This window comes from Tubulanus polymorphus, chromosome 1, assembly GCF_964204645.1.
Source record: "Tubulanus polymorphus chromosome 1, tnTubPoly1.2, whole genome shotgun sequence".
Classification (NCBI taxonomy): Eukaryota; Metazoa; Nemertea; class Palaeonemertea; order Tubulaniformes; family Tubulanidae; genus Tubulanus; species Tubulanus polymorphus.
This window is the reverse complement of record NC_134025.1, coordinates 14,406,777-14,433,094: the sequence shown is the minus strand read 5'-3', so window position 1 is coordinate 14,433,094 and position 26,318 is coordinate 14,406,777. Positions and strand designations below refer to the sequence as shown.

At 36.8% G+C, this 26,318-nt stretch overlaps 1 protein-coding gene and 1 long non-coding RNA gene across 4 annotated transcripts in view; one reads left to right on the top strand and one right to left on the bottom strand.

Annotated features, from left to right (window-relative positions):
* Positions 1 to 26,318, bottom strand: part of LOC141915405 (uncharacterized protein C05D11.1-like) — a 184,920-nt gene that overhangs the window by 8,077 nt on the left and 150,525 nt on the right. For all 3 annotated transcript variants that reach the window (XM_074806919.1, XM_074806920.1, XM_074806918.1), the window contains exons 19-21: positions 16,716 to 16,809; positions 7,170 to 7,330; positions 1,756 to 1,908 (exon numbers count right to left, since the gene is read on the bottom strand). In XM_074806919.1, the coding sequence (XP_074663020.1) occupies positions 1,756 to 1,908; positions 7,170 to 7,330; positions 16,716 to 16,809 (408 nt within the window). The remainder of the gene's footprint in view (positions 1 to 1,755; positions 1,909 to 7,169; positions 7,331 to 16,715; positions 16,810 to 26,318) is intronic.
* On the top strand, positions 20,243 to 21,342 carry LOC141915514 (uncharacterized). Its single transcript, XR_012620967.1, has 3 exons — positions 20,243 to 20,359; positions 20,628 to 20,712; positions 21,160 to 21,342. It is a non-coding gene; the product is annotated as an uncharacterized LOC141915514 (long non-coding RNA).

Here is a 26,318-nt window from a genome sequence, read left to right as displayed (position 1 = left end):
TTCCCATATTCAAATGACAGCAATACTGAAAGAAAAATTCACCTAAGCAGGAATCCCGAAGCAGAGATTGAGAACAATGAATCTGAAAAAAAAGGAAATATTTTACTCATTTTATGGTTACATAGGCCCATACGCAGCTGAGAGCAGATTTCCTCCCATGGGAAATTGATAAAGTTTAATTTGAATATGATAATTAATAATCATTAGAAGGGCCGTAAATGTGGTTGAAAAGAAATCGTATACAACTAAAAATTACGCTGGATACTTTGATATCGATGCAATGTAGCTTTGATACACATTAGCCTAGGTAAATGACGGTTTGTTGCTAGAAATCGACAGAAAACTACATCTAACACCACAGTTGTTTACTTTAGTTTTTCTAAGAATTTTGCACAACATTGACAGAATAAATCAAAGGCAGAATTCCATCAACAATGGACCCAGCATTGCCATACTTAACTGGGATCTTACACAAAATTAAACAATTCTATCATATTCAGCAAAAAACATGAACTTCACTTACCGAAGACGTCAAAATGGCGTGTATGCCTTGTGCAATTTCTTGTTCAGCTAAACTGGTTGTTTGGGGAATACCGCATCTGCTGAGGGTATTCCCTAAGCAACCAATCAGCGCAGCTTTCTCACAATGACGTCGAAAGCGTGATTCTGCGGCCTACCCGTTGAAGAGCAGTGTTTAGCTGAAAGTGCCCACGTGATCTCCACAGAATGAAGGTATTTATTTTCCGGATGGACCATATATTCGCAAAAAATACTGAACTTTTCATTTCTGATTCTACCTGATGAGGGCTGTTACACAGGCGAGCGTTGTACATGTAGACTCCGCTTACCTCGGAATTCTTGGGACTGCGAAATTTTTTTCTGAGGTATGCGATTTCCGAGGTATACAAGGTCCGCTAATTTTGTCATAAAAAAATTGTTGCTGACATGTGGGCTCAAATTATCCTTCTTATACTAATCTATGTTGAATAAACATTGTATATGTACTATATCTGACAGGCTTTTATTGTTATTTCAATCAAAACCTCATATCCCCCGGGAGATTTGACTTGTCATCTTTTCAATCAAAACATCGTACTGTAGTACACCAAGTAAAGCCCCTCCTTTCGAGTTGAGAGAATTTAAAAACATGTGGGTTTGATGTGCAGTGACAAGTCTATAGCTCCGCCTACATCCATTCAATTGGCTTTTCGTATTTAAGACAGCTGAGAACTAGCGCGACTGGCCAATTCCAATTTTTACGATCATCAGCTGATTATATGCATTCTTGCAACAGCCCCTTTAACGAAAAATAATGCCATGCAGTAGGCTAGGGATGCATTTTTGAAAAAATATTGTCGGGAGGATGTTCAGAATTTCCGAGGTACACGATTTTAGGACTCAATTTATAAAAAATTATTCTGAGGTATGCGATATTCCGACGAATGCAACTCCGAGCTACTCGGAGATTTTCATTTGAGAAATAATTGCATTAAGAAAAATATTTTAGATTTGTTCTGAGCTATGCAATATTCCGAGGTGTATGACTCCGAGGTATGCGGAATATATAAAATTTGAATTGTGGGACTTCTATGATTAGGCACCAGAGTATATCCGAGAATTTGGATGGCACTAACCTCCTGGACACCGTATTTGGTAAATAATGTTCATGGTCACATGCTTTTGAGATTAAGTGGAAATGAGATTGAGGAAAAATTGCACAAAGTTAACTTCTCTGTAAGTCCTGGCACCACTTACTCTTTCATTGCTGTCTTAATTTCTTCAACTTTCGATGGATGACAACAAATAACAATTTTTGACATTGTCGGATCAAACAGTGGTAAGAAATATTTTGGACCAACACGCTGCATTTCTTCGATTGTCACATCTGCAATCTTCTTCACAAGCATTCTATTGAAAATATGACAGACAAGTTTAGAGTGTAAAACTAAAATAGAGAGTTATCATGAACAGGAAACCATGCATATGTCATATTAGCGCGAGTCCAACTAGAGAAACCCTTAAATTCAAGTGCCCTCTAAATAGAATATTGTGTAAAACATAGGTCAATGATCCAGTTATTTAATTTTACTGATTTAAAACAAATGTGTTTTTTTTCTATAAGTCTGATCCCAGGTCGTCATTTATATACTTAGTATCATTTGGAAAGTAAATCTCAAAACCTTTAACCGGCAAGTATTTTTCGGCCTGTGAGTGATTTTGGACCTTGCATGGAGAAAACTGAATAACTCAGTAGATATGAGGGGTAATCACATATTGTGTGTATTTTATGAAAGCTCTTTTCATAAGCTTTCGAATGGTACCGAGTTTGCGAACTTTGGAGGTTTCCTTCAGGGTCTGACCCCAAGGTCATCCAGATTTTCGGGCCATCCATAATCACTGTCATCAGATTAATCCCAATACGAATTATCATCAGAATCTTTCATAACTATGTCTAAAATATCAGCCAAACTTACTAGAGAACGTCTTTAGTGCATTTGCCATTACTACTAACAATCGTTTCAACTTCGGAAATCTGACCCACGTGACACGTGGTCTCTATACCCCCTAATACATGCCAAATGTATGATATATCACTTTCCTGCTTTGTAAGACTTTGACCGCCGTCTGGTGTCGCCATCTGCTTACAAGAAAATGAGAATGCTTCACCGAAATCAATACTTGACTATCCTATTCACTATAGCTGGTCTATTGAAATCGGTCGCTAGCGACCGATTGCCGGTAAGAGTTAAAGAGAACATTTGTTAATGAAATGCCCGTAGACCCGGACACCTACAATTTTTATGTTAAATTTGAATACCTGGTATTCAAGTGTCCTCTTACAGCATTATTCATGAATTCTTCTTTGGGATTACAGAATCAAGGAATCAACCTCAATTAATTAATTATACAATAATTCAAGAAATTGAGTAGAGGTCGGTCAAGGTTAAATGTTTTAGATGTTAGTTCTCATGAGACTGAATGCACAGGTGAATTTGGGGGTAGACTAGTCCTACTTTCAGAATTTGAATGTGCCCACCAAAAAGATATACATTTTTTGCACAGATTTTTTTAATGACAAAAATAAATCAAAACGGGCCCTTAAAATGCCGCTTTCGGTCCTTCCAAAAATTCATTGCAAAAATTTTAATACATCCCTTGAATGACTTAAACAACTAAAACTATGAGTGACCTGTTAAATACGGTGCAAACTTGGTGAGAGCCTGGGTTTCATCGGAGGTTTTTCATTATCATATCGACCAATCAGGACAGAAGCTCCCAAGTTCTTCAAATTTGAGGCCAATGCCGGTTACCGACGAAACAAAGTTTATCTACCGACATCCTTTTTTATAATTTCACGATATGATTGCTTTAAGTAGCTTACATCTTCACTCAGACAAATCGTCGTTACGCGCAAAACACACCGTAGTAAATTTCTTCATTTTGAAACCACATTTTCGTCAGATATCTTGATGCAACGTTACCTCATGCACAGGATATCATAACTAGATGAATCATTGAACACATCGCACACAATAAATTGTTATATCATACGCCTTGAGTATCAGTCTTCGCGCTAGAAATGAATTGTGTGGCCATATTTAGTGAAATAACGTGCACCTGCTGATCCATCTCATTCAATGTTATGACATCATGATGGAGGTCAAAACCGGGTCAACATAAAAATTTTATATAATCAAGATTTTGATGGGTTCCACTTTGAAAGCCTTTAACTACCGAACAAAGCGTTGGATCTTAGATAAAGTTCTTCCAACGAAAATAGCATTGAATTTTCACACGTGTAATTTTGGACATTTAACCCATTAGCACTCAGTCCGCCCGTATCCGCTCTGCCTATTACTCCTCAAGCCGCCCAAATCCGTCCCGGCACTTTTTTCATATGCTGCACGATAATGGTTATAGTGGGATTCAAACCCAATAGCTTATAATAAACTACACACCTAAGTCCTTGAAATACCAAACAGAAATCAACATCCTCCTATTTCAATTTCTCGAGTATTTCAAGTACATGACACATCTGAGCGCTCACTTCAAATCCGAGTAAGTTTGGATGAATTTCGGGGGACCAAAAGGACACGATTTTGGTGGCCACCTTATCAATTCATACATCATATGAATGCTTTGACTATTTACTACAAAATAAAACTAACGTGCAATGCATGGAAATAAACAGCAAATGAGCTATTCGGTATCATGGTGAACTTAGATTTTACCTTGAATTTTCTGAGGAGTTATTGGAGTTTTTGACACTACATAGTGCAATTCCTGAGTGCTAATGGGTTAAAGATGCTGCACAAAAAAATGTGCTCAAATAAATAGGATTTTTGGCACTTTTTGGTAAATTTCTCAAAAAATATGAAACCCACGGCTTTCAACCTTGCGCACCATAAAGAAAAAGAAACGAAATTCTTAATATGGACTTTCCTAAATTAACATGAGTGTATGTTTAATCAGCACCAAAATCAAACATTGGTAGTCTAAGCAAAACAAATGAAAAATAGTGAAAACTATTCGATTGAATTCAAATGATGGGAGAAGACTGACTTTTTACAGACAATTAGATCGAAAATAAGGACGGAAAATATCAAGACTTCAAACATGTGGTCAGTTCTCCAGCCCCAGTAGGTTTGAATGACAAAGATCGTTTTTCACTAGACTGGCTGTGTTTATAAGTAACAATATTAACAGAGACACTGGGGCTGGCACGAAAGAATACCTAAGATCAATCTTTACCGATCGTCTAATGAGTACATTTGAACGTAGACTAAAATAAAACGGAATTCGATGAATTTGAACTTTTTGCTCGATAAAGTAAAAGTGACATGGCTAATTTGCATATGAAGGCCATCTATCCGATTTGAGAAAAAGCTATTTTTCCCGAACAATTGTCAAGGATTCAGAAGTGCAAACTTCCTCCCAAAAACCAAATTGACTAATGGTGTATCACAGGAATCGGTCTTGAAATAAATACAATTTTGAATCTTAAAATTAAATCCGCATATAAAACAGCCGTCGATACCGCAGAATCACGTGAACACATGATGACTTCAGCGGCTAAGCCAATCATAGAGGAGACAATGCTTTCAGATTGACTTTTTAAATCTGACAGCTTTCTGTTCAGATTTTTTAGAAAAACCTGATGTAAATTTTAACGAGGCCCTTTCTCAAAATTCGGCACACTTTGTATCATGAATATATGCCCAGGTTGCACAGTGAAAAAGCCTTTCGTCCGGAAACCATCTGGTCAATTTAATTCGCTCCATTTGTATAGAAATAGGTTCAGTGTATGGCTGACCTTAAAGTCAAAATCACTTCCCGATGATGCATGCAGTCAGCATTCAGTGATGATCGTAGGAACAGCACTCACATACATCGGCGGCGCGCGCGCGTGTTAGCCTCGTACATCAGACAAACTAAGCGGCAAAGTTAAATGAAATCCATGTCAGAATTAAAGAAAACTGCCTTCTCGAAAGCGATTACCGTATACAAGCGACTTAACTTGTCAAACTGATCACTTCAGCACTGTGACTAATCATTTAAGCACCGGCGAGTCGTAGGCCTAAACTAAACAGGCCGAGCAGATTCAGCAGAGAAAAGCTGTGGTGTTGACGAGATATCAAAATAAATGAATTTATTACTACAGTGATTTGGCCCCGGGCTTCAACCATGCATCAGTATTCTATTTGTTCTACAGTATATACCGAGCTTTTCCAAATCCACGGGATATTTACCAAATACCTGTATATGACATATCATTATCCGTCGGAGAAAAGCTGTTGTGTCGACGAGGAATCAAAATAAAAGAATGTATTACTTGATTCCGCCGCGAGCTTCATTCAATTTTTCCTACAGACATAGTGATCATTACCAAATCTACAAGATATTTACTAGATACAAGTATATGACACATTCTCATCAGTAAGCCAGACTCACGCTTACATTCGAAGTAAGTGTTCACGGAGGGGGATAGGAGATCGTTTCTCGGGTCGCTTGAATGAGTTGTACGTGACATTTAGGTCCACCGATACTGAGATCTACTGTCTCAAACAAACAGATGTAGTTGTTGTGACAATTAATGGACTCATGGATTGAACTCAAAAACAAAATTTGCAAAAATAATCCGGCAACATTGCTGCGATGTACAAAAGATTTCTTTATTCATAACCCGAAATTGAAATCGATTTTACGAATTGAATATCCAAGAGACCTATCCCTGTTAAATGTTAAGTGTAGGAATACGATGTTAAGGAGGGTTGAAATTCGATAGGCCTAAGACCAATCCGTCTGGATGTTAGGCCTACGCATATACCTAGGCCTACGTAGGCTAGCAGCCTCTACTAGGTTAAAGCTCAATTCACTATAAAGGAGTAATCAGATTTATTAAAATGCATGTATAAGTGATTAACTGGTTCTGACTTCCAATGAACAATCAAAATTATTAACAATATTTTATTGGCAAAAATGAAGAATTAATTCCTAATGACTTAAGTTACTGCGGATCACCAGAAAGATCTTTTTTAGTTCAAAAAACGTTGTGCTCGAAATTTTTATCGTCGAAATAAAAAGATTTTTTGTTCAAATCAAAAATATTTCGTTTGATTGAACCAATTTGAAAAAATCGTTGGGACAAAGTTGTTTTCCTTCCAACAAACTTTTTTTGTCCATACGAAATATTTTTTGTTCGAACAATTGTTCGATCGAATAGAATCGTTTTCATTCTCTTGTCAGAATGTTTAGTTTTCCGTTTGAACAAGTATATTGTAAAAAGTTTTTCATAAAAACAAAAGCCGTATTTTTCAAAACCTAAATGTACTACCATACTGACAGTCAAATTTTCGGACAAAATACGGAAATTCCGTATAGGTAGTCACGTCCGATTACGATGTTATACATATAATATGCACTTTATGAACTTTGACACTGATTTCGTTTTGACAAATGATTTTCTTCCAAGGAATGGCAGAGATACTATCAATGAACACTTTCATAGTTCGGGATGCTTTTACGGTCCAGTATCACCTACCGATATTCAATAAAGAAATTTTCAGAAATTTTCCACTTTCAATTAAAGTGCGGACCGATATTACTATAACAATCTGTAACAATCCGGATTAATTGGAAGGGTCTGTATTAATTTAGGTCAGGATTACCTGTTGTAGTTTTGTGGTACACCTCTGAAGTATGACAATAATGATTCGTGTGTAGCATCAGCAACAGTCTTTTCTTCTTCAATCACTTCAAATATCAAACTGCTAATTGCCGATTCGAATTCTACGCTGGAAACAGGAATTTTTCCACTAAGGAACCCATCCTGAAATAAATGAATTGCCACAACACATAACTGCAGTGTTCTCGCTGAGGGATTTAAAAGAGATTCTGCCATGCTTAAACGAAATTCTAAAAATGGGCTTGCTGACATGGTTGTAATGAAAGCTTGGTATTTCTCTAGTAGAATTAATCGAACTTTGAACTGATAACTTTTTAAAGAGCTAAGAGATCGGTGTTATCTTACATCGTTACATGAAATGATACACCTGGGGGACTGGGAATCGGAATGGTTTTATTGTGGACATGGACCAAGTTAGTACAAGCTTTTAGATGGTTGTTATTTGAACATTGTGTTGTCTTTTCGGAATCTAACATACTAGCTGGATACCCATCCAATGGACAGGTTTGTCGTTGAGTGCACGGCTATGTTGGTCGTGAGCACACATCCTCGGCGCATAAATGCCGAATCATGTTATTTTTAACGAAAATCATTCATTTTAATTGGCCGGGAAATGTATCTTGCTTCAAATGTTCAGAATTCTTGGCACCAACCCCACACCAACTCTACCCAGTCTGACCTGTCTGTGTACAAAACCTATCGCTCGAATAACGAACTGTTAATTCTGCCCCAGCTGTTTTGAGGCCCCTCCTTGTTCGATCTTTGTACTTACTATATTGACCACACCACCTGTACATTCTTTTAAAAAGCCCCTCCAATCAACCAACGAATTGCACTATATCATGCTTAAATTGTGGCACTATTAATTGAAAATTGTTGAGATAGTCGCCCGACAAAGATATGAGGATTCTGTATTTATCACTGTTTGACATTATTTTTTTCATATCTCTCATATATACATACATTTTCTTAAGAAAGCCCCTGTCAGAAAAGTACGTAAATTTTTCTTTGACCCCCTCCGTGTACAAAGTTAGTACATTATTTGTTTACCCCTGCCCAAAAACCGTGCTATTTTAATGCTCTCTTATAAAATTTACCACGAACGCACGCATCAGCAGCCCCCAGAGCCATTCTGAAAGACTGCGTTTCGGCCTCCCTATCTGTCAGTTCCGTGGTATGGAATCATTCTGAAAAACTGCGCAATGGGCCTGTCCCCCTCCAAGAACCATTCTGTGACGGTGCGTATGGGCCGGCAACACGATCAGAGAACACATAGCCAAGTCCAATCATATTAATTTTGATCCAAAGATTACATGTATGAATGTCTTAATCAATGTTTCAACAACTGAGGCACAAATCAGTGTTGAGAGAACTGTGTCATGTAATGTCATGAAGCTGCGTTGTGTATCCTAAATATAGTATTACAACAGAAGCATAGTACGGTACTCTACTGTCAGATGGCGAACACATCTTTTTTAACCGAATTTTAGCCCAGGCTTAAAATGAATATTGTGACTCCCTCGGACCACCAATCTGTTTGAAACATGTAACTTGACGACGGGAAAAACTGGTATTAAGCACCAGTAAAAGGACGTTTCAATACATGCATTAATTTCCCTACAATGTGTCGCGGTAATTACCGCCTGTTCTGCTTTATAGTATAGATGTTGATAATAGCCAGATCAATATGAACATTATGTTGAAATAATTTTGCTGAATAGAAAAATTTACAGCTGAAAGAAAAAACGTGACTAACTCGAGTGACTTCGGGTGAAGAGAAGCGAACACGAAAATAGATAGGAGCCACAATTTTTCTTTTTAAATAATAAAGACATAAAGCAAAAATAAGTTGCATTTCCTTCAAATGACAATCCACTACGATCATCTGATAAAGTTATATGCCACCATAGAATATCGCCCCTGGCTCTCTGAAGAGACAGGGAACCAGTCAATTCAATTCACAATCTATTTTACAGAAAAGCGGTTTTAAGTTTTAGATAAACTAAAAAAATATAAATGTTCATACAAAGATTTTTCAAATGGCCGCTAACGTAAACACGCAATGAAAGTAAAAAGAAAATTAAAATAATCTTTAAAAACATGAAAGTAAATGTTTTGTGAAATTTTAATTGTGTCAATAAAGAATGAATTCGATTTTCGTCAGAACTATGCCACGCATGAATACCAATTTAGACTGATCACGCATGCACATCCAAGAAAACCGATTAAACAAAATCACAAAAAAAAGAAAACGACAACTGATATAGCTAATAAACGAAAGGAACCTGGATTTTATGACTGCATTAAATGTGGGTAAATATCAGAGCCCAAGAAAGTTTTTAACGAAAGTTATCGACTCCCCAAGCTAGTTATCAATCCATGTGATAGCAAGATGGGCTTGCAAGCGTGCAAGCCCATGAGAAATGATCGGGAGTTTAAGCACTTACCTAGCTTTCTAAGACTGTCAGGTTCACACGCTCAATTTTATTATCGGCGCATAAATAATTGTATAAACACAGACTTCATAGCTCCATGTAACTTAGAGACTCTAAAAATCAATAATTGTATAGTTTTGCGGGAATGGGAGCGCACACTGAACTGTCGGTGGTAGGGCTTATAAATATCCAAGGATTTCCCCGTGTGTTAAAAATGAAAGAAATCAATGGCAATATTCCTCATACCACTGTGCTCAGAGCGCGCGTAATGGACGAACCAGCGGCCTCAATTATTCTAGTCTCCTATCGAGATGAAAAACTTTATCATCATAACTTATCAAATTTACTTAAATATTGTGCAAATCGAAATTAATAAATGCTTCCTCTAAGCTGTTAATGATAAAATTAAATCATATTAACAGATATGAGAACATGGAACTATTTAATGCACATAAGCCTACCAATCTACAGCAGAGAAGTGCCTCATGCAAACTTCCGACAATCGCTGCTACATAACACATGTAATCACCTAATTTAAACCAGTTAATTATGGCCCCCAAATGCTGGGAAAACGCATCTAAGCACCTAGAAATATAAAATTTTTCCGGTTTAGTGCCCCTTGACTCGCAGATTTCTGAGCACTGCCTTGCTTTAATTTCGACCCAGCAAGAACACTGACCTAGAAAGAAACTTCCAACAATAAGAACAGGTGAATGTGTTGAGCCCATCAGTCAGGCCATTTGGAATTCGTGATATGAATAGTTGTGGAAATCGGTTTTCCTGAGCTCAGTGATTATTCCTGACGATGACTATGAGAATATAGTAAAAACGTTGAATAATCTACTAGCTCCAGAAATATTTTCATATGGAACGTGATAACTGAAAAAAATATGAGCGCTGCACCGACGTATGTTTTTTGCAACATAATATTGTCCTGACATAAGAATTTATATTTTTACAGCAACGTAATACTTTAATGCATTTGGGGCGACGTTAGTTGTTACGACGACGTCAGTTTTTGCGACCATGTAAGTTATTTCCGAAAATTACCACCAGGTGGCACTTCAGATGTTCATTCAATTGAATTGAATTAAATTGATTTACATTTTCTTCATTGGGTTGATCCAATTCATTGACAGCTGCATAACAGGAACTTATACAATTCACGCTCCCAATCTTTCCTTTTGGCATGTGCAATACGCATTTTAATAGGTTTTAATATCTAACAATTTTGTCTTTCAATTTCACCGTTGGTCACAAAGGAGTGCTTAGTCGATGTTCAAAACAATTAATTTGCAAGAACAATTCAAATTCCTTGGAGACAAACTGTCTCCCGTTATTGGTTTTTAACATGAACGGATGCCCAAATATTGCAAACATTTTCTCCAGCTCTTCGATAACCCTCTCGGACGTAATTTCGGTCATTATCGCAACTTCGAAATATCTACTGAAGTAATCTACAACCGCACGCACCTATTCACCTCCAGGCATCGGACCCAGTAAGTCAGCGGCAGTATCTAGGCATGCAGCTGTAGGCAATTCGATTCGTTTTAACGGCTCGGGGTGTGATGGCTGGCTTACAAGTTGACACCCCTGACAGGAATGGCAACGCAACTTGGCGAATCTGTCAAGCCCTGGCCACCACACCTTACACCTCAACCTTTCTTTCGATTTGACCAAGCCTTGGTGTCTCTCGTGGGCCAAATCGACTACTTGTTTACGCAATGTCTCTGGTATGACTAATCGCCATCCACGCAAAATCAACTTTCCTTTGACGCACAGTTCATTTCTCACTGGTTTGAAATCCGAGGGGCATTTTCTCCAGTCCCCAAATTGAACACAATTTCGAACGACGCAGTTTTTCCGAGTAAATAAACACCAGAGGCTGGTGATCTGTAGCAATAGTAGAATTAGTCCCGTAAAGGTAGGCACGGAAATGTACACACGCCCACACAATTCTGAGAGCCTCTTGTTCAGTCTGTGATTATCTGCATTCACGAGTCAGGCTGCGTCTAGCATAAGCTACTACGCGTTTCATGTTATCTTGGATTTGAACCAATATGGCTCCCAAACTGACCGGGCTAGCGTCCACAATTTTTTCAGTGTCAACGCCTCTTTGAAAATAGACTAAAGTATCGGTATTACTTAGCGAGTCTTTGAGATCATTGAATGACTCTTCTTTTTCGTCACCCCACTCGAACTTTTCATCCTGATGTGTTAACCTACATTATGGTTCAGCACGTGTCGCAAGATTCAGGTTGAAACAGTGAAAAAAAGTTCACAAGACCCAAGAAGCTTGGCACTTCTTGAACTGATTCTGGTCTGGCATGTACACGTTCTTCGGTTGGGGAAATCCCGTGTTTCGAAAATAGACGCCCCATAAACTCCAATCCAGGCAATCTAAATAGACACTTGTCATTTACGGTAAGTCCCTTTTCCTCCAAATTTAGAAGAACGAACATCTACCTACGAACATGTTGTTCTTGACCTTCATCATGGACGAACAGATCATCGGAGATATTCTCACAGCCTTCACACGTAGCAACAACCTGCTGGACTATCCTCTGAAATTTCTCCGGAGCGGAACTTATCCAGAACATCTAGTGATTATAATGAAACAGTGTGAGATGTGTCGAAAATGTTGTGATTACGTGTGACGGTTCATCCAACTCAATTTGATGAAACCCTGATTTAAATCCAACTAACTGAAAACAGTACTTGCGTATATACGCTCTAAAAGTTCATCCACTGTAGGAATAGGGTGCCTTTCGCGAACTACAGCCTTATTAGCCTACCTCATGTCGACGCATAGGCATATATCGCCGTTCTTTTTCGGAACAATGACGATGGGGCTTACCCCGGTAGGACCCTCGACTGGTTCAATAATATTGTCGCGTAGAAGTTTGTTAATTTTCAGCTCTAGTTTATCTCGAATACTTACCTGTATACGACGCATCGGTTGCGCAACTGGCTTAACAGAAGTATCTATATGAATCGATGCCTGATAATTTTCTAATTTCCCAATCCATTGGAACACGGAGGGGAACTGTTTCTTCAACTCGTCGATGTACGCTGACATCTTCACTTGAAGCTACTGTGCCTACCTTGAGGTCTCCTAATTTTTCGGCGGTCTCCTTTCCGAGCAAGGAAAGACCAACTAAATCCACTACGGTAAAATTTTCATTTACTTTCCTTCTACCAATTTGAACGTCAGCCAAAAATTTTCGAATTGTCGCGAGATAAAATAACACCACATTTCTCTGCCGATTACATTTGTTGTGGAGCCCAAGTCAATGAGCATTTAATGAGCAGTCAAGTAGTTTTATTGGATTTATATGCAATCTGGTAAAGAATTTTTCAAATTAGAATTTTTCATAAGTGCCTCTTATGATACGTGAAGTTACTCTGCATCCCGTTAGTTCCAAGTGGTATACGTCAGAGATTCGATCATACAGCACAGCAATTAAGACAGAAGTTTGACAGACAGTGGCGGAGCACTGGGCTAGAGATCCATAAGGATATGTACATGTTGCAGCGCAATACTGTTACTCCCTTAGTGAAACAGGCAAAATCTTAATATTATAGGAGTAAAATGACAGATGTTCAGCAAACATTTAAAGTGATAAACTGTGATCTATTGAATAGAGATGAGAAATTAATACCATCTCGTGATTCACAAAGCAAGTGGCTGAAAAATTCAGTACATATTTTTCAGACAAGATGTTTCTATCCGTAATGATTTGGATTCTTATCATTGTGGACCTTTTATGAGAAGGAGCATTTTGATCCACCAAAATTAGAACGTTTTTCTGTCACTAACAATGTTACCAACAGTTATCCCAAAATCAAATTTATCGGAATCTGGTATGTTACAGGCACTAGTCAAGATTGTTAACACGTGTATTACTATGAGTACTTTTCCAGATTGTCTGAAGCATGCCATTATTCATCCTTTGCTGAAGAAATCAACCTTAGATTTTCAGAACTATAAAAACTTTCGCCAGTAGCAAATAATCCTTTTCCGTCTAAAGTCATTGAAAAAGTTATTGCAGTCAGGATAGTTGATCATCTTCAAAGTAACGATTTGTATGAACCATTTCAGTCTGCATATCGTGCTATTCATAGTACCGAGTCAGCTCTCCTTAGAGTAACTAATGATATACTGTCTGCTATGGATGATGGCAACATTGTATTGATGGTATTGCTTCATCTATCGGCGGCCTTCGATACGATTGATCATAACATTCTTCTAGATCGACTTTGTACGGTTTTGGAGACTCAATTGTAGCTCTTGTCAGTTCTTATATCAATAAATAAAATAAAGGAGAAATGGTCCAGTGGCTCGCCAAACTGGTGTGATGTTAAAATCTGTCACCTAGGCTACCGGTATGCAAAAAATCATTTCATTTAAAATTAAACAAGAAAAAAATATATAAAAAAGGACTCAATTTTGGTCAGTGTGAACTCTTAATGATAACCGACTTTTGACAAGAATGAAATCTTCGAAAAATTGATTATGGTCCTTTTGTCCGAACAAATGCTCATAATTGTAATACATCCCTTGAATGATGTAAAACAACTAAAACTATGAGTGACCCAATAAGATACGGTAGAAACTTGGTGAGAGCCTGGGTTTCATCGGAGGTTTTTTCATTTTTATCATATGGATCAATCAGGACAGAAGCTCCCAAGTTCTTCAAATTTGAGGCCAGTCAGTCAGTGCCGGTTACTGACGAAGTAAATTTCCGCATTTCCGCATTTTGAAACCACATTTTTGTCAGATATCTTGATGCAACGTTACCTTATGCACGGGATATTAAAGCTAGATGAATCATTGAACACATCGCACACAATAAATCATGATATCATACGCCTTGGATATCACAGTATTATAATGATATCCATTTGCGCTAGAAATGATGAATAACCTGACCTCAAAGATCTGTTTTGCGTCCGATTTTTTTTACTTAGTATGTTCAGCCTATAAGCAATATAGTCAGACATTTTTCAACTGAATATCATTTATATGCTGATGATGACCAGCTGTATAAAGTTGTAAATCCCGAAGAGTCTTGCTGATGTAATTTCAGCTTTGAATACACTAGCTGAACTGGTTCAGGTATTGTTTAATTGGATGACAATTAATAAATTAAAAGCTAACAGCGATGAAACTGAATTTGTAATACTTGGTTCGCCATATGCCAAAAGCCTTTTACCCAGTGATTTATATATTACTATTGATGGTATTGAAATCCATCCATTAACTTATGTTAAGAATCTAGGTATAATTTTGGATGAACATTTGTCTTTATCAACGCATGTTAACGATAATTGTCGCACTGCTAACTACCATCTGTATTGCATTGGTAAAATACGAAGTCTGTTAGACGATGCAGCGTGTAAAGCAGCCGTTGTTTCTTTGGTGATAAGCAGGCTTGATTATGCCAATTCGTTTCTTGTGGGCTCCAATGCCACTTCAGCTCGTCCAGAACAATGCCGCTCACCAAAAAAAAGAAGAGTGAGCATATAACACTTGTTCAGTCTTTACATTGGCTGCCAGTCTCGGTGTGGATTGAATACAAGATTCTCTTTATTGTATACAAATGTTTACATGGACTAGCACCTGAGTACCTGCAATCCCTTCTGTCTCAATATAATCCGATCCGGTCTCTGCGTTCCAGCCACGAAAAAACAATTCTAGTCAACCAATTCCACGTATTTCGTACGGCAGTCCATCTTTTAAATGTATTAGTCCAATCCTCCCGAACAAACTTCCAATATCTCTGAAAGTGCATCCGTTGATATTTCTAAACGTAATCTTAAGACATACTTTTTCAGCCAAACCTACTCTTAAAACCTACTGTGTATTGTTTTATTATGCATGTATACTCAACTTATGTAATTTTAACAATTTCTCTGTGTTGTGTTTTATATATTTTAGTTTTGCACATGACAGCGAAATGTCCTTTCAGGTGACACATATTACAAGTTTTATCTCTAGCTGGACAGATTAAATCTTTCGACTCATGCCCTTCTTGACTGCAGTGAAAACATTTACGTTTCTGACCCTTCGCTTGTCCGGTATCACATCTAGGTTTCTCCCCTATCTCCAATCTGTTGCCATACGTATGAATCCAATTAACTTCACCAACAACTACTTTCCCTTCCATTAGACGGGACAGATGGTCCACTGCTTCTAGACTCCTGGCTATTTGAGCAACTGATTTAACGTTAAGGGGGTTTGACCTCTTTGAAGAGCCTTCCTTCGAAGCACAATTGAAACACAACAGTCAATGACTTGATCTGCTCATCGCAGTCATCACCAAACTCACAATTCTGGGCCTGTCACCTCAGTCTCTTAACGAAAGTTTCATCCTGTTTCTGTTTCAGCTGTCTGAAGACGTGTTGTGTTGTTCAAAGGGAACATTCATTTTTGGTGCAAAGTAATTATCTAATGCACGCAAAGCCAGCCTTCTGGTATCAATTGTCTTCAATGCCCTCTTGCTGGCAGTAATGCAGGAACTTCTGGCAAAGTTCTGAAAACATCCTGAATGTCCATACTGGCACAATGGAGCAATAAGGCTTCTTTCGCTTCACTATCGACAATTCCTTTCGCTACTACGAAATATTAAATTTTTGATTACAACAAAATTAGACGGATATCTCAAAAGACCAGAAAATGCCAGGCAAATTACTCGTGAGTCAAATTGACTCTCGAAGATTTCATTTAAAAATGACCTTCCCATTCCTGATTGTTGTTTGTGAAAATATCCAATCGTGTAACTAAACCAAAGACAGGTTACTGACTAACACATACCATAAATATTACATAAATTAAACCGTTTTTGAGAATCGCCTACACAGGAAATTCACATGTCAAAAGTAGGTCATCAGTTGGACATATTTAACCAAATGAGATTTGCTCAAAACAATAGGGTTCCTCCTTAAACTAAAATTTTTTCAAATTCCCAAATATTTCCAAACTGGGAATTATCATTACAAAGTAACCAAGTTTTTCCCAATTTCCCTGTTCTGTGGAAACCATGAACTTTTGCATAAACTTTTGAAAATGGTAGTAAATAAGAAGCACTTACCACAATTTCTTTAGCTTGTTTGTAAGCATTCACCAAGTGAGTTGATTTGAATAGATTAAAGTGCATCAGTCCAGATTCATTGTCAACTCTTATGCTATAAAAGATGATAATCATTTGCTGAGTTTTGGTTAAGACATTTTCATAACTTAGCAATACAGAGATGGAAGATATGGATACCATGAAACCAGAACTCAGAAATGAAGGTGTGAGTGCCTAAACGCACAAAGTAAGACCTGTCATTTGTGGAGACCTCACAAAAGATCCCAATACACACGTATTGTTTTGTGTACACATGACAATATGAATCTTGCCAATTTTAACTATTGATCATATTAATTGATGGCATGCTGTGATTGGTTTAACGCTTCGCTTCTATGGTTTTTAGTTAAAAGACTTTCGTTAAATTTGAAAAAACTCATTATATGGTTTCCAGTTGAGTAAGAAAGAAAAGTGAATTGAAATTTCTATACGTGGAATGAATATTTTTAAGGATTGATGAAAATCTTAATTGGAAGGAACACAATGATTATTTCTAACAAAATCTCAAAAACATATGCAGTATTTTGAAGAATTTCATATTTCATTCCCTCAAAACAATTGTTACAATTATATTACAGCTTGATTCACCCATATCTTGATTACGGTAATATAATTTGGTCAAGCACTTATCAAACCTATCTTAATAATTAGTAATTATTAATAATTTTCACTACAAAGGAAAATTATAAGAATTATTTCTAGAAAGGGCTACTTTGACCATACATCTCCATTATTTAAATCTCTGAAAATATTGAAATTATGGCAAATATTCAATAGGTTTTATTATAATTTGTGTGTCTATACTGCAACCTCCCAATATTTTTGAAAATTTCTTCTTAAGAAGTTATAATCTACATAACCAAAATTCACGTTCTATGAACCAATGCTATCGAAAGATTTAATACTGTATAAAAATCACAAAAAATACCAAATAAGGGACCATACATTTGGAACAATCTAGATGAAATAACTAAAACTTCAAAATCATTTAACATCTTTTGAAGGAAATACTATATTTAGTTACGTTCACTTGTTAGAAATAATGAACCTGTTTTACTAAATTTTTATTCGGATTCAAATTTATATTCAAACATGCATCATATGTATTAGAGATTGTGATCTGAAGATGATGTGATTGTTGTATGGCTGTGTAAACTTGGTTCGGGAAGGGTTAAGGGACCAGTTTCTTTCAAGCCTCGGCTTTTGACTGTTCCCACCAGTTCCATTTCTATTATATATAGCATGCAACAAATCGCTGATATTCGGGAAATATAGGACTGCTGGGCAGCCTACAATAGCATGCTTGGACTTAAGCTAGATAATTGTAGATTTTTTTCCATTCAAGAGAGTGGTTTCCATGATGATCGTGTTTTTTTGCAGCTGCATTATCAACTTTAAGAAGGTTATATAAGAACATTAAAAAAGAGGTAAAATTTCCATTCATTTTACAGTAGAACCTCATTGATACCATTCTGTTAGAGATGAAACCTGTTTATCACAACGATTTCCAGCATTTCCCAGCTTCGATATTTACATCAATCAAGATTTGGATAAGGCCATCCCAAATTAATTGTCTGTTTGCTGTAATGTTTGCTGTAACACTGACTCAAATTTATGGGATGAGTCGGTAGGTAGGTAGAATCGCTTTTTTTTGTGCAAAATTATAGGGCAGAAAAAAAAAACAAATTTATATAATTTTCCTAGATTTCAATAATAAATCTTTGTCATGAGCGTCATCTCTTGTGTTCAAAATGAAACAGTAGATTGAATATATGCACGCTATAACATTACCAGCTTAAATATAGTCACTAAGAATGAATGGCAGCTTATTTGAACACTGCCAGTTTCCTGGAAAAAACCAGGCCATAGTCGAGGCAGGTTTTCACACAATGCACACTTGACTTCAAACATACGTAGCTCATACATCGGCAGTGGGTCGGTTGGTCGTCCAGTTTTTTCAAAAATGAAATTTATTTCAATGAATCCCGGAAAAAAGTTCCCACTTGGTACCTTTGAAATCGTGTCTGTCAGGTTATGACAATCAGACCATCTTAGAATCTTGAAAACTTATCTTAGAATATAGCCGAACGAAGGGAATTTTACAATAAACTGTCAGTCAACTGATTGATGATACAACGGGGTTGTTCTCGGCGTACTTAACGATGATATTTTCCTCCAATAAACAACTCTGGTAAAATTGAATGAAATAATCGATCTTTATTGGTGATATCGTATCATGGTTGGGTGGTACCGTTTAGCGTTTGTTGTTTTGTGTCATCATGAAATGGTTTTAAGTAAAGTAAAGGTGCTCCTGCATGATCACAACTTACCTATACAGGTCATGAGTAGGCTTACCATTCCACTCAGGTTTCATTGTCTCAAGCTCAGGTGAAATTCAAGTCATTTCAAGCTATATTTTTACCACTTTTAAGCTGTTTCTTCAGGCACGTTGGAAGCAATTTTCGATACTTGCAGCCAATTTGCCTATTTTTAACAGGTTCTTTACATCATATAATCATATAAAAATGTTAAAAAAAAGGTAAAATTTCGATCCATTTTACAGTGGAACCTTGTTGATAAAATTCTGTTAGAGATGAAACCCATTTACAATTATGATTTCCAGCATTTCCTAGCTTCGATATTGTATCTTATTAATCTGAATGCAGAATAGGATTGAATTGGATTTTCTGCAATTTGATCGATAAAGTAAAATTGAATTGGATTTGATAATTTTTCTGCAAAATAAAATTTATATGAATTTGCAGTGCGAGCACGTAGCTAATAAGCATATCCAGGTCATCCACCCCATTTTGAGAAAAGGCTTCTTTTCCACGGACTTTGCATAATTAAGGTTTTCTGTTATTTCACAGAAAACCCTATTGATATCCGCGTGATTATTAGGGTTTTCTGACTTTCGTCGAAAACCCTTTTGTAATTCTGTTGATTGTTATTATTATTATTTACATATTTTCCACTTTTTTTTCGCACATAAAATTCATCTTCTATCAGATTCGACAACTAACTGCTTCTAATTGAAATGTAGAATTCTGATAGTAATATAACACGCATTCGCTCCGCGTAGATTATACCTATGCACTCTCCGTCCTATTTTAAACTTAAAATTACTTACTGAAAGATAACACCGGATGATAGTAGCAATCGCAACTCGCCCTATCCGGTACTCCCACTAACGATAAAAACAGCGTCCTGTCCTGTGGCATGGTGGATAAGGTGTTTAACTCCCAACTGAGAGGTCGAGGGTTCGAATCCTAGTGAAACCATGCATTATCACAGTGCAGCGCCGGCGCGCAACAATTGTTTTATTAATGAAACAACATGGTGGATGGTTGAAATCATTTTCGGCTTAAATTTATCGCGAGTTTTAGGACTTTAATGAATTGCACGAAACCATGATTTCTAAAATGAGTCAATTGATTAATTCTATTCGTAAATCAATTTACGTTGGCTACATTTCCTGAAGATTTCGGGGTCAAATCAACGTGATATGGACAGAAATTGTAGGAATTTTCACACGGAATTTTACTTCCGCGTTCAGTTGACGACTCGGATCGATGACAACGACAGCGGAGTTTATGTATTTTAAGGTGAAAATCCGTTAACCAGGGAATGTATTAAATGATTTCTTTAATAATATGAGTATGCTAGCAAATGAGTAGGCCTACTCGGTGAAGCAATGATCATTGTTGGCTACTTACTTAATGCCTAGCTTTTTTGGGGGGATGCGCCTAGAATAGATTTAGGCCCTAAATATAATGGGTAGAGCCAGTCAGTGGAATGCCTTAATAGCAGCTAGTTATGGCCTGGTTTACACTGAATGTGCATGACAATTTATTTTGATTACTTTCTTTCCAGCTATTATTCGTGGAATGAACTGGGCACTACGGTCTTCAATTCCTTTGCGGATTCTTGCAGGAATATTAAACCACAGTGCGCAAATGTATGTTTCAAATTAGGCTTTTTCCACATTGACAGCCAAAGACGTAACTTAACACGCTAACTTAAGCGCAACTGTCTCAGATGCTGTAAGTACTTGAAGTTTTGCGTAATTTTTTTTGTAATGCAATATTTGGATTAGTAATCAGTCGTGCTAACGTACATGCAGAATTGGATTCATTGTAATTATGGGATGATAATTCATGGGCGTCACGAGTCCTGCGACATACCCTTGATATGAAGCTTTTTTAATGTTAATCATTGACTTGTTTTGGAGTAAACTGAATAGCCCTAAAAATACCAATGCCACGTGGCTTGGTGTCTATGCTCTACGAGACTGTAGTAATAGATTTTCACAACAAACTCATGATTTCAAATAGTCTCCTAAGATATCTATATATTATTTCGCTCCTTACCTAAGTAATTCTTACATTTGATTGCTTAATTACAGATGGAAAGAGGTCAGATGGCATGAAAATCGACTGTGGCTGACTAATTGGCGCGAGTAACCAAAATGCTTCAATCATCAGGGGTAGACAAATTAGCCGAAGATGAATGAAAACTTCACCTTGATGATCATCAGTTGATTTTGCTATAATTATTTGCCTGGATATATCCTTCATTTCAAAATCTGTCTTCAGTAGAATTTCTTTCAATAAAATATTTTGAAGATTGAATTTGAATTGATCTTAAAACCAGAGAAAGCATTCAGAAATTTAGAAAATCCTTGACTCATAATCAAATTCTGTGAAGTCAGTTAAGATCTTTTTGGTCGAATCAAGCCGAGGGCTCAGGTGACTAAAACTCAATTCCTCACTGTCTTATAATGCCGAGTACGACGGAGTTTACACACTGAAACATGTTGGGCTGTGTAAGTGTTATTTGGATAAGTCCACAATATAATGACCGCCCTGCCCCGCTGCATCTGAGACGTCAACAAGTTAGACTGTATTGCTTCGATGACAAACTGACTCCTACGCAAGATGACCATCCAATTCAAATGTAAATTAAGAAAGAAAACAACAAAACTAGTTGCGTTGATCAACAAAAACAAATCAATAGTTTATTACAATACTTCAATTTCAAAATAAGGATAGGAAAAAGTGAAAAAGTGAACAATAAGTCATGCCATGCGTCTTTAAATATTTCCCAAGAATATGTCTTTGCCTGGCCACCACCTGCCTCGACGTCAGACTTTTTCGAGATTTTCGCTAAAAATACGAAACAAGACAAAATTGATGGATGGGAATCATACATGCTACATTCACTTTTACTGCGAACATTGGAATGAGCTAAAGCAATTTTCTAGGAGGAAAAATTGAGTCAAATGATGTTTCAAAATCTGGACGGGAAAAGTTTTACTGAATTGTATGGCTAATGGCAAATACATGTTTATATTGATAAGGTAAATATCTGTATAAAAGGTTGTATAGCAACTTGAATTGAAGGATTAATGCAATAGGTCTCTTATTCTAAAAGACGAGTGAGCCATACTTACTAGATTGGTCATGTGAATCAACATCAAATTTAGAACTATCATCCATTTTTAGTTTTCAATCAAAGACTAACCTATGAAATAAAGTACATATTTTTCTGATAACAACCTGGAATAAATTAAAATAAATCTGAGGAATTCACCAAATTTCTGTATCGAACCCCTAATAGGGCCTATATAACCTATAGATTGATACTTACATACGACAAATTGACGAAGAAACTTCATTTGACAGTATACAAACTCGCGGACAAACTCCCAAAATGAATCATGTCCTATTCACCTAGAATCAAACAAAATACAACTAAAAAATTCACAATACAGATTTCGGTTTCGAATCCTTCAAATAGCTGTTTACTTACATGAAACGAATTATCAAACTACTTCTGCCGACAGCATACCAACTCGCTGACAAACCCCCGAAATGAAACATGTCATGATAAACATCTGGAATTAAATGTAATAAAGCTACAAAATTTACAAAATGTCGGTTTCGAATCCCTCAAATAGCCTTACACTTACAAATAATGGATTATCAAACAACCATGAACTCCCACAACGCCACATGTCTTTGATAATCTACAGTGAAAACCTGGAATTAAATGAAATAAATCTTAAAATTCCAATTTGAACCCAACGTAGGCCCTCTCTCTACTTGTAGGCCTAAGATCTTAAAATAGGATAAATAATGTTATGATGAAAGAGGCATAATGGTTCGGAAAAAATTGAATTCAATATGGCTCTTGGCCCGGCAAAGTTTGCTTTTGAAATATCCTTTTGATTAGGCCTAGTTACACATTTTAAAAGCAAATTTCATTTTGCATCAAACTAAAAGCGCCTTTGTTGAGGAAAAGATTCGTTTGAGTCATAAAATTTATAGCCTAGAACCAATTTCTTGGTCAAAGCGTGATGCACAATTTTGACTGGGTCTTATTATTTCCACGTGGTAGTGGACAGAAAATTTGAATAGGCCTAAATAATAGAATAATCTTTCTTAGGTTTCATGATAAAGATGCAGCATTAACATAGATTAATGCTTATCTTTTACAATTAGGCTTATGTTTCAAAGGAAAACGCCCACAGTTGGTCGAACAGGGGTTAGGCATTGATGGTAGAGGGGCTGTGTGTGTGCTGAAACCACAGGGGCTCGTATCAGAGTTGTAGGTAATGTAAAAACGATAATCTGTTAATCCAATGTATATAGTATATATAAAATAACAAAGGGGCTAACGACGCTCACAAACTACTCAACTTCAGTCGCATACTTTTTCGTTATTTTTCATCCGATTTTGATAATCCAGGCATGATATGAAAGCTAATACCTTCCTGCTTCTAACGAAACTAATCCCGTTAATTTCCGATGAATAGTTTGTGAATTATATGTCTTTGAACGCGAAATTAGGGCCAAAATCGCCTGGACCGAAAATGCTATGACGCCGGTTTTTGCCGATTTCGAAATTTAAAACGTTGAGTTCGACACGAAATCCTTCACCGATTTTGATGGTCGAGGGCTTCAAATGCGCAAAACATTCTATACTTTCTGGATATTGCGGTTGTTTCGTTAACCCATACGATCTTCAAGCTTTGCAAACGCGAATTTTCCGATTTTACGTCAATTCACGCACTCGACACGCGATCTCAAGATGGCGACCTTGAACTTGAACTAGCAACAGGTCCGCAGTGAATCTTATTTCGTAACAATTCAATCAAATAATGTTTTATCTTATTTAAGCTAGAATAAACACGATCAGGTTATAATAGATTCTGAATTTCACGTAAATATACACAGAAAATAAATTGGAAATAAAATTCATTTCGGTTCTGCATTGCGCTAAGCATTGTGGGAGATGACCATCGCCATTTTTAGATTGCGCATGGAGTTCGTGAATTGACGTAAAATCGGAAAATTCGCGTTTTCAAAGCTGGAAGATCGTATAGATTAACGAAACAACCGCAATATTTAGGAAATATAGAGTGTTCTGCGCATTTGAAGTCCTCGATCATCAAAATCGGTGAAGGATTTCGTGTCGAAGTCAACGTTTTAAATTTCAAAATCGACAAAAACCGGCGTCATAGCATTTTCGGTCCAGGCGATTTCGGCCCTAATTTCGCGTCCAAAGACATATAATTCACGAACTATTCATCGGAAATTAACGGGATTAGTTTCGTTAGAAGCAGGAAGGTATTAGCTTTCATATCATGCCTGGATTATCAAAACCGGATGAAAAATAACGAAAAAGTAAGCGACTGAAGTTGAGTAGTTTGTGAGCGTCGTTAGCCCCCTTGTTATTTTATATATACTATATACATTGGATTAACAGATTTTCGTTTTTACATTACCTACAACTCTGATACGAGCCCCTGTGGCTGAAACAGATAAAAATGCACGGGAACGAGTTTGTCGAGTGGAGCTTATTATTCCATCAGGGATAGTGTACTATAGTCATGTTATATATCAAAATGTTCCTTATTAGTTCCGCTGCATCGCTAAAAACAAATTGAGATAGGTTTCCCTGCATTTTTTACACATTACATCACTTACAACGATAAACGTCCGTCGCCGACTGAAAAATTCACAAAAACTTCCGCATTGAGAGCGCCACCGCACCAATTCAAATTGGATCGGAAACCCTCCAGCGATGCACTCTATGATCTTTAGAACCTGTCTTTGCTGACTGGGAATAAGATATTTCTCAGCGCGAAGGGGGCGGGGCGCAGCGTCACCAGGTCCCGCTCCGCGAGGAAGCTAGATTTTCAAAGAAATGAGTGCACGCGACGGCCGTGACCACTTGTTAGTGACGTCATCAAGAATGATGGCTCCGAGGATCGCCACATCACAGGTTACTGTGAATAAATGGGATTCGACCATTCAAAAGTTCAAAATGTACTTTCTTGTTTTGTAAAACAAGTTTATTCATGTCGTTATATAAAGCATTTTGTTTGAAACATTCTTTAATAATGTTTGTTGAGTTTAAAGCCAATTGTCGTTGTGTAATTCCATACTACTGGTCACTGACATCAAAGTTTGAGTTTCTGTTCACATGTTTCGACTTATAAATATCCAATTTGTATATTCTATCTTTTAATACAGGCCATGTGATTAATTGCACATCACTCCATTAGTTTAAAAAGAGAGCACATATTTAGATATTGTTAAATAATCAACTACATTTTTTGCGGTCACACGTTGATTTTTTACCCATCACTTATAAAATTCAAACGTACGTGATGTATCTGTTTTGCGGTCACACGTTGATTTTTTACCCATCACTTATAAAATTCAAACGTACGTGATGTATCTGTAAGCTATGTAAGCTTGTTCTTAAAAATACACTATGAATTTTCAATTTGTACTGACCATAATAGTTTATTTTCCGTAAATAAAATTTATATTTTAATTAAATAATTTCAAAATCTTTTCTATGCCCTCTGCAACAGAAAGTTACTAAGGACTATCACATATTCAGATGTACGTTGATAATTGTTTTCAATCGTCCCTTCAAATAATTATATGAACATTATTTCGGAAAATGCAGGTGGTGCACAATCATAATACATACAACTTATCAAGCTGACGAGTCGTTTCCCTAACCAATGTTACAGACGGGTAACCAATCTACTCGACTCCACAGACAACTAAACGACCCGAGTAACCCCCAATTTGACTATAACTATAAATTATGTTATGTTAAACCACATTGGTGTGACTTGACACATCAAATGCGTATCCCGTATTGATATATTTCTTTTATCCACTTTTCAAATTATGAATAGCACGCCTGCTCAGAAAACCCGTTATCGCTGCTTTGCAGCTATATTTATTATTATTATTTTCTTCCACACTATTTTTACTAAAAGAACAAAGGCTTTGTTACCTTGCCGCTGTTGTCGATACAATCCGTCTGATATCATTCAGCTCACTTCGATCTACAAATACTCCGTGCGTATTTTGAAGAATCATCGTTACAAAAGCACTGTAAACATCGAAAATTGAGCCCCATTCAAAGAGCCGACATGTTTTTCTAAGTCCTCTTTCCGAAATCTACCGCACGTTTCTTGTCACATCAATTATCAATTCAAGCATAAATTAACAAATTTATTACCCAAAGATTGCA